General features: G+C 37.9%; 1 protein-coding gene across 2 annotated transcripts in view; it reads right to left on the bottom strand.

Moving 5' to 3' along the window:
- ikzf2 (IKAROS family zinc finger 2) overlaps positions 1–8,449 on the bottom strand; it is a 26,840-nt gene extending 18,391 nt beyond the window's left edge. The window contains exons 1-4 of one of the 2 annotated variants that reach the window (XM_010766416.1): positions 8,077–8,449; positions 6,776–6,858; positions 5,338–5,385; positions 198–299 (exon numbers count right to left, since the gene is read on the bottom strand). In XM_010766416.1, coding sequence (XP_010764718.1) covers positions 198–299; positions 5,338–5,365 — 130 coding nt within the window. In that variant the 5' untranslated portion in view covers positions 5,366–5,385; positions 6,776–6,858; positions 8,077–8,449. Of the gene's footprint in view, positions 1–197; positions 300–5,337; positions 5,386–6,775; positions 6,859–6,973; positions 7,226–8,076 lie in introns of those variants that run through there. The other variant, XM_010766415.1, reaches the window with a different exon arrangement.
- Positions 8,450–9,485: the final 1,036 nt, after the last annotated feature.

The following is a 9,485-nucleotide window of genomic DNA, read 5'->3' as shown; positions in this document are numbered from 1 at the left end:
TCTCTCATAGTTGAGGTATACCTAGGATGAAAATTACAGGCCTCTCTCATCTTTTTAAGTGGAAGAACTTGCACAATTGGTGGCTGACTAAATACTTTTTTGCCCCACTGTATGTTTAAAGGAGAAACAGTGTTGTTGTATGCTGTGGTTGTTCTTGGCAGACTGCAGAAATGAGGATCTATTGATTGAACACTCACCACTGGGAGAATTAGGACCCTGAGGAACTGTCTGTCCATTAGGTGTTGACGTATCCGCCGACATTCTCGAGTTCTCTCTACCAGGAGAGCATTGGCCGTTACCTGGGAGACAAGCAGAAACACAGCAATCTACATTGTGCTGTACAATACTGTAGATGTTTAACAAATACAATACGGTTATGTGACAGCTCTAAGGTATTTGATGGTGTACAGTTTATGCAAATATGTAACTATTGCACTTTCAAAAGCCAAAAGGATGAAGATGAAAAGAAAATTAATTAGCATCAACGAAGAGAAAGAATTTCAGAAAAAATTGCATTTTGAAGGCAATTTTTGGTATAGCATTCTTACAGATTGTGATGATAAACTCTACATCTAACCTGGGAAGACACATGCAGTCTATTTAATTAAATTAAATAAAAAAGTGAATTGTGTATTTCATTACCAACAGTTTGTATGAAATACAGAAATAAGTCTGCTAAGGAATGAGTAATGGAAAAAGTTAAAATCTTTCAAAGCCTAACTTGAATGGCCACAATAGCGGTCACCATACAGAATGTACAACGCAGCTAACCTAACTGTCTTTATGCACCTATGGTGTCCCAATGTCCAGCAAATGTGGATCAGATTGCATCCTCTCAGCAGTCTGTACAGAACCCAGGCTATGGATAGCCCTGTGTCCTGTGTCCTGTGTGGTTTGAGGGAGAGCAAACCAATCCCTTATCCCCTTACACCCTGGCCCCTTCAGGGTCACTATAACAATACAGTGGCAACAGGCAAACACCCCTGCTGACCCAGGTGTCAGATCCCTTAGGAACCAAAGTGAGCCATCTTTCACCAACAGCACAATAAAGGTTTTTCCTGAAGTAGAATCACAGTTATGAAAAACTTGAGATTATAATGACATCATTGCCTTGTGCTTTTAAAATTGATGTAGCAATAGCCGTAACCGAGGGATATTTCAGCTAAAAAGCCAAGGAAAGTGCTTCAAATGGAACCACAAAGGCTGTGTTACAATCGGTCGATGCAGAACATGTCTGCAATGATCCCTCATACATGAAAAATAAATCTGTGTCAGATCTCCAATTGTTGTGACAGCTCCTCTTAGATTGACAACCTCCTCTATGGCATTGTACAATTGTAGTGGAGGCCCCACTGAGTGGGGCATACTGGGAGACGTTGTCCCTGACACAATCCCTGGGCCTGGGCTCATGTTGCACAGGTTGGGGTTGAAGGAAATCTCAGGTGACCAACACTGGCTCTCCCTTGGCAATGCTGTCCTGGAGACAGGAGTGGCCCAGATTTGTCATGAAGGATTTTCCATTACTACATAAGATGCTGACAGCTGCCTAGCAGCACTGGTGCTGGATTGTCTTAAGACTAAACTATTAGTATAGGGTGGTCTGGCTTCAAATGCTAAAATAAGGGTATTTTAAGAAAGAATAAAAGGACCATTCTTGAGTGGCCCTTCATTAGCTATTAATAGCTTTCCAAGCTATTGATTCAAAAGCTAACAAATATATGGTGAATTATGAGTATTGCTGCCAGTGGTGTGTCTGTTTTAATTAACAATTTATAATGTGAAGTAAAGATTTGTTATCGTCAAAAGCCAAGAGCCCGAATTCAAGGCAAACATTTGCAAACAATGAAGAAGTCACACTTTAATTAAGTACATATATGTTGCTTGCTTCTGGTCAAATATGCAGCGAGTGAAGAAGATGCATTATATGCATTTTGCCCAATGTTGCCCTTTTGCGGAAAGATTGTTGTAAACGATTAATTTTGTACAGGGTTATAAATGCTCTTAATCACACACATAAGCCTGCACAAACTGAAAGTTTGCGTTGGCGCCACGCATTTGCTGAGTCAATCCTGTATGAACAGTAAGATCAGGATATCAAACAGTCGAAACTTGCTGGGGGAAAGGTATTTTGAGCAATACAAAATTGGGATGATTTAATATGGTGGCAAATGGAAAGGAACAAATGTGTACACATTGTGAAACTAGTAGGTGTAATAATTGCTGACTTTATCAGTGACGCTGAATAAATGCGTAGTTATACTGAAGTACAGTCATTGTCTAAGAAATCTAACAAGGGTCAATGACATTTCTTGTCTCAGACGTTTCTCAAAGGAGAACACACACATTTATACGTACAATACAGAGTTTATGTTCAGGAACAGTATGTGATTAAAAATATTTGTAATTACACAGAGTGAAAGCTCAATGTGCCTGATGTGTTAACAGAAAGGTTGAAATATTCTGAAATGGCTCAACAGTGCCTATGTCTAATTGTCTGAGGAAAAGAATAAGATTCCTTTCCGGAGTGACGAGGCCCTCCATTCTGGTTTGTTGGATACAGATTGTATGGGAGCTGGTTTTTCCTGTCAAACCCTGAACCTTCCTAAAGACAAGCTTCATAAGGCACAGACACACAAACAAACGTATACACCACTGACCCAGCAAACACAAATATAAAGACAATAGGAGCATTCATTCAACACATCTTATAAACATTTTTATCGGATGGCGTGATGAATAGAATTGGTGATAAAATAAAAACAGTTATATGTATACACTAAGTATTACAGAAGCAGCTGATACTTGTCAAACAAAAGCACACATTTGATCCATTTATGATTTATATCTGTGTATGTCAGGGTTCCAATACAAAGGAGGGATAACTGACTCGTCTACAGATAACTATCATTTGGACTAGGAAAGAATGGTTGTTGATTGATTATGCAATGCATGCAAAACAAAGTTGGCAGTAAAACAATAATTCTTGATTAATTTGCACCAACAACCTCCATACAATTAAATGTTTTTGCACTCCCTCCTGGAAGGCTAAATCCCAAGTTAGCTGATGGACATTTCATTACATTTGTTTTTTGAGATGATACTCGACCCAATGTTTCCCCTAGGATAATTACACTAAACTGAACTAAAGTAAACGTGTTTTGTTACGTGGATTTACTATGATTCTACTGGACCAACATTAAATAAAATGGGCAAAGGTCTTGCAGAAGGACAACTTGTTTCACAATTAGATTTGTTATGACACAGGAAATGTTGCATTGGTCCATATTTAATGACATTTAACAAAGGCAATAACCCAGAGAAGGGTGGGCTGTGTCTTCTCTCTTTTGAAAAGACCAAAAAGCACATGAATGACTGACATGAGAAGTGGAGCATGTAAGACCGAATGACAAAAGTAAATAAAGGGCATGGATCAAAGTGCGATGATTTATGTGAGATAATAATTGCATATGTGATCAATTATGATAGTGCTTGTAGTTGAGCAAAGTAGTATTTTGTGTCTGAAAAGGCATAACGGTGTGTGTGAGTATGATGACCTATGAGAGTGTCAATGACAGCGCATGTGGTTACGAATAATAGCGTGAGAAGAGTGTTAAATAAAAAGCAAGGTTGGTTAGTTCAACAGGAAGGCAGCTTGAATTGTTGACTCTATTATTGAATGGCTTTATTTTCTACAAAGTTTTAGGTACTGCTATGAATGTTTGTGATGCAAAGAGCATTTGATTTCAGCCACTGTTAGGGCACCATGTTTTGTTGATGCAATAGCAAGGTTTCTCTGGTCTTTCAGAAATCCTATACCTTCCCTGCTTTTTTATAATGTATGTTCTGTGCAAAGCTAAGCTTTGAGGTATTAAAACCACACAGATACGATTATTCACGGTGTAAGTATGCCTCATACTACTATTCTGAGTCACAGATACTGTTATCCTTTGTACATATAGACAATAATGTAATGTACGTAACTGTAAAGCACCTGCACCTAGATATTATTAAAATATTTTACCTTTAAAACACTGTGACATACATTGGTGACATTATTGGGTTTGATTTGTGATGCAGTGAAGTAAATTAGCCCCTCAGAGAATCCCCCGGTGTTTTGGGGTTGAAGTGAAAGAAAAAATGGAGGTGTTCAGTCCTAAGATGCCGACTGGTCTCCTATTTTTCAAGTAAATGCATAATCAGGCAAAACTTAACATCTGTTACAGTGATAATCTCCACTAAGACTTTCGGATAATACCACAATACAGAAAAAAAGTTTCTGACCAACTTAATGAAGCTTACATCTGTAAGTCTTTATTCACAGAGCGAGGACTAACTGAATCACAATATGAAAAGGAAAATAAGTTTCACATTTGCTTTAGTGAGGTGAAATTACATCGGTCATTAGTTTTCAGTTTGAAGTTATACATTCTCTCTGTCACATACATTTTTTTTTAAATGTATTATTAATGTTATTTTTGATAAACACTAATGGTATGGTATAGTTGAGTGTAGCAGGGTATATCAGTGTTTGTAGGAGAGTATATGGTGTAAGATTATGACGATGTGTGTCCCAACAGGCATGTTGGGCTAAAAACGTTCTCTTGAAGTCAGCAGTGCCTTGATATTGATAAGTAGAGTGTTAAACCAGCTACATGGGGGTAATAAGGATATAAACCGTGGAATTCTGAAAAGATCTGTGTTTCTGCAGTTTCATGCTAACGGAACACATTTTTGTTCCAAAACTATCATTTCAGAAGCGACCCACGGACGGACATGGAGAGAAAGAGCCTCCATTTTTCACCACCCCAACCACGCCTGCCAAGTGTTCCTATAAGCACAAAGCCCAAATGGAGACCTAAAATCCCCGCTGATGTCATAAACAACAGTCTACCTGCACACCAAAGCAAAATACAAGGGGGGCAGGGAGCAATATATTCGAGAGACCAGCTCAAAGGAAATCAGCAAAGGGCAATGGAGCACCGCAAAGTGCGCATCCAGTATCTGCTACATTCAACAGGATGTTGGTAATACATATTTTTCTCTAGCTTTAAAGGGTGAACAGGAAAAGGGCTGCAGTCGGGGAAAATCCCTTGAAAGGTTCATGGTGTTGTGATTGCAAAAAATCTTTTTTTTGCATTGTACTTGAGTAAGTCAAAATAAGGTAATAAAGTCATAATCACAAAAAAATAATAACACACGGAAGCAAGTGCATCAATATTACATTAATCGCTACAAATAAAATCTCACAGAGAATCTGATAAACTGCATGAACTCTGACCATGATGTACAGAAGTCAGTGCACATTTAATGTAGTGCGTAAGCGATATGATAACTTACTTTCACAGTAGCCATCCGGAGCCTCCATTTCAAGTAGCTTTGGGAGTCCTGCAGGAAATAGAAATACATATTAAAGGCAACTTTAACATTGTTGTAACACTTTTTTTTTTTTGCGTATTGCATGTCGTTCTTGTCATTTTTCCTAATTATTATTTATTAAACCAAATATTGACATATCTCTAAAGATGTACAGCCTGAACTCTGTTTCATAGTGGGGTTCAGAGTTAGGCTTGATCAAGTAATACAAACACCACAAACCTATAGGCTATTTATTAGTTTGTAATCATATTTCAGAGCTTCAGATGTATGTATGCAGTATGCTAACTTGAAAAGTACTTTTATGAAGATACCCAATGAACTATTTAAAATGTGTATCTCCATATTTGCATTTTACAGTTAAAAATATCTTTATCATGTGTGAGAGCCAAATATTATTGAGTCAGAAATGACGAATAATATTATATCACTATAGTCTCTTATTAAAATGATTTCCCAAATTGGGATCAATAAAGTATCCATCTATCTATCTATCTATCTATCTATCTATCAATCTATCTAAAAAAACAGGCAACATTAAATAAATACTAAATTAAAAAGGGAGGACATTTAAATACTAAATGCTTGGTACATTTGAAATTTTTTTATGAAACTGGTTCTAGATTGATGAAGCAATTTATTAAATAAATAGCAATAACTTAAATGAAACACAAGACATTCTACACTTAGACACACACAACATTCTTAAACCTCATGTTTCCAAAACATTTACAGGCATGCCCATAATACATGATATCAAAAACTTTATTGTGAAAGTTTTCAAAGAGTTATACGGTTATTATTAGTTGATTACATTTTTTAGGAATTGTACATTTACATGTTTGGCTCCATCATTATCCATTTACCCATTTGTCAAGTCAACTCTTATTAAGTTAGTGTTTTATGACTTTTATACATTGAAATGACATTCCATCCAAGATATATACAAAATAGTTTACCATATCCATTTATATATAAAGTCAGATATCTAAAAACATTCATATTATATTATGCCGCAGCAGGACTTCTTCCTTGGCAAACAGGCAGCTTAACCTTTTCATATTATATAACTAATCAAAGATGGCATTGGAGAAACTTTTTATTTTGGTCTATGCAGAAGGTCCCACAGGCAGATTGTTCGGAATTTAACTTTGATTAAATAGCAGTTAACTGTACAACAAAGACCATGGTAATCTGACTCAGCTACACTTTCCTTAAGGGTCTGAGCTCTTGATTTAGCTTTCCTCTGTAACTCCATCGACGAAAATGTGACACTTTAGAGTCACATAAAGTAATATGTTTCAGGTTATGGTTATTTCTAGATGACAAGCTTCAATTAAAACAAGAAAGTAAATGTTGTAATATTTATAATAAAAATAAAAGTATGGATTCACAAATTTACCTTCAATCGTATCTCCTGTGCAAAGTGAGGTGGTAACTTCAGTCAAAGACAGAGGCAGGGGGTGGTGCGTTGCCTCCACCTCCCTTTAATAAAACAAAATAGTCAAAATTACCTCAAGTGATCACAATATATGAAAGAAACCCCAATTTTTCAGGACAGCTTTTCATCAACAATCCAATGAATCCATTTGATAGTTACTCTGAGCAGGTTCAGGAAAGCCGAGAAAAGTTTAGGAGGAGCGCATCAACAGTGTCCTACAGGTGCGTCAAAGCTTCTCCTGCGCTCGTCCCGTCGAGTATTCCACTAAAAAGCGACACGATCACATCGATCTCTACACTCACTCGATTCAAACTACTAGCGACATTTTTTCAGAAGTCGCACAACTAGGAGCTGAACTGGTGGCTACACAGCTTACTTTATTTTACAGTAGGAAGACCGAGGGGGGGAAGACTCAACAAGTTGCTGAATGGAAAGAAAGAGAGGGATGGATCAAACTGGATCCACCGGTTCCTAAGGAATTAGCCATAGTGGCAGGGAGCAGCCAAGCTATTTTCAACAACGAAGAGACTGGAAATCAGTGGCAGTGAATAAGTGACTCAAGGTCGGACCGGCATGCGTTTTAACTGCAGCTGCGGGGAGCGAGAATAATGAGATGTAGTGGCAAATAAGCTGCTGCATGACCATAAAAGCCATCAAGAGACCAAGTTAAAACCAACCATATGACAGACATTTCAGAATATTAAACAAATTAACCCATTCTTCATTCATATCTGACACTACTTCCTAGTATTTCTAGCCTTCACGTTAGGAAGCCGAATGAATGCACTTCAGCAGCACAAAAGGCTGGGAGAACTGTATTTGGAAGATGATCAGACAGGTTAGGAGAGCGTGCATTTTCCTGGCAGGAAAACAGTGCATGATCTCTGACTGGAAATAGCCATCACTAAAACCGTGAAGCCAGTTCTGTTGTTATTGTGGCAACGCGTGGTGTTTCTCGCGTTAAGTGATTTTCGCCGGCTGTGTCGCCGGAATGTGAATGCTGACTGGCAGTTGCAATTCAACAGGTTATCCGATCACCGCAGTCTACAGCAGAGCCCGTCTGGCTTTCCATTCATCAGACAGACGCTCCTTGTCTGCCTTTGCCGCAGACATGCGCTTCCAACAGCTCTGAAGCGTCTGTCGCCCACTGATAGTCGAAATATATTGAATGGCCACATTAAAGCAGCAACACCATGTTAGTTAGGCTAATACAGGATAGCGATTCATGCGCTTATGTGTCTCTCACTGTCTTCTTGAATTACCTTAAACACGTAGGAGTTTATATAATCCCATGAACTTGCACATTGATCCCGAATGAATGTCACGGTTTGGATTAGACTTCATTCTAGCCCGACATGCGCCATGCAGCGCGGACTAAAAGGTAGTTTGGTTCCGCAGCGGCAGCAGCAACAAAAGCAACAGTTGTTAATCCACCACTGACTTCCTCCTCCATCTCCTCCACAGCAGAGCAGAGCGCCAGACAACCCCGAGTTGCTATTCTGGGAAGTTCGTCTGACACACTGAAACCGATCAGAGTGTGTGGACCCAGACTGCCTCTCTGCTCGGTGATCGATAAGGTTACAAGGGGCCTCTTATTTCGGAGGCTGCAGCCAGGTTATATCCCCGAGGCGACGGAAGCTGCCATAACTGCAATACTCCTCAAGTCTTTCCATAGCGATTACAGTGTGTGTATACTCAATATGACATAATGACTTTAACAGTGACCATATGTTTTATTTATTTTGTATTCTGCCACCAATGTATACGTTTGATTACTAGAGTTATATTGCAGTAATTTGGCACATTTGAGAGAAAGTGCTTATTTTTTAACAATTATTAAAATGTTTTTTATTTCCCATGCTAACTTCTAACATATTTGTATTGATCAGGTGCAAAGATCATAATCTTTAATCAGCTCTAAATATAACCAGATTTTATGAGGAAAGTACCAATATAAGTATATAAGATTTTTTTTTTTTAAACTTAAAAAAAACAATTATCAAATTGTACAGGCTTATCTGTCGATATTTGATTTTAAACATGAATGCACAAGACTATTTTTGAGAAGGATGCTAACATTTGTTTATTATGTACAATGTTGAATTAAGGTAAGAGTCTTCTGGTGGACAATCCATGTAATTGCTGCAAAAGCTAAACATGGCAGAGCATTTTGGCCCTCCTGAGACTGTTACTGTTGGATGATGATAACAATGCCATTGTCGTTATTAAAGAAAGTTAAAAAGCCTTAGAGGATAGTAGCCACTCTAAGCACCTGATTTCTGAGTCAAGACTGACATTACAAATCATGATTCGATTTGACAAGATCTGTCACAACTCACGGCCATAAAGGAAACAAGTTTTTAATGGTGTATTACTATTTAATGGATTAAGTCTGTATGTGTTTTGATCACAGGGTAGTCATGCTGGCTACTTTATATAATCCATAATTTGTTTGCATCATTTTGGCACTGTATATGTGCACTGATGCTAAGGAAAAAAAGGCACAACAAATAATATTGTCAAAACTGGGCCCAACAGCCAAATTCAGGAAATATGAATTACTTACTTAATTTATGTATAATCTAATAATTACATTAAATTGTTATTTCTGGCCAGTGACATCAGCGTTTTAAATATGGATGTGTGTGAATAATGTAGTGTAAGCAAAGGA

Source organism: Notothenia coriiceps, unplaced genomic scaffold, assembly GCF_000735185.1.
Source record: "Notothenia coriiceps isolate Sejong01 unplaced genomic scaffold, NC01 NC01_scaffold00003314, whole genome shotgun sequence".
Taxonomy (NCBI): domain Eukaryota; kingdom Metazoa; phylum Chordata; class Actinopteri; order Perciformes; family Nototheniidae; genus Notothenia; species Notothenia coriiceps.
Note: the sequence above shows the minus strand (reverse complement) of the source record. Positions and strands in the feature narration are given on the sequence as shown.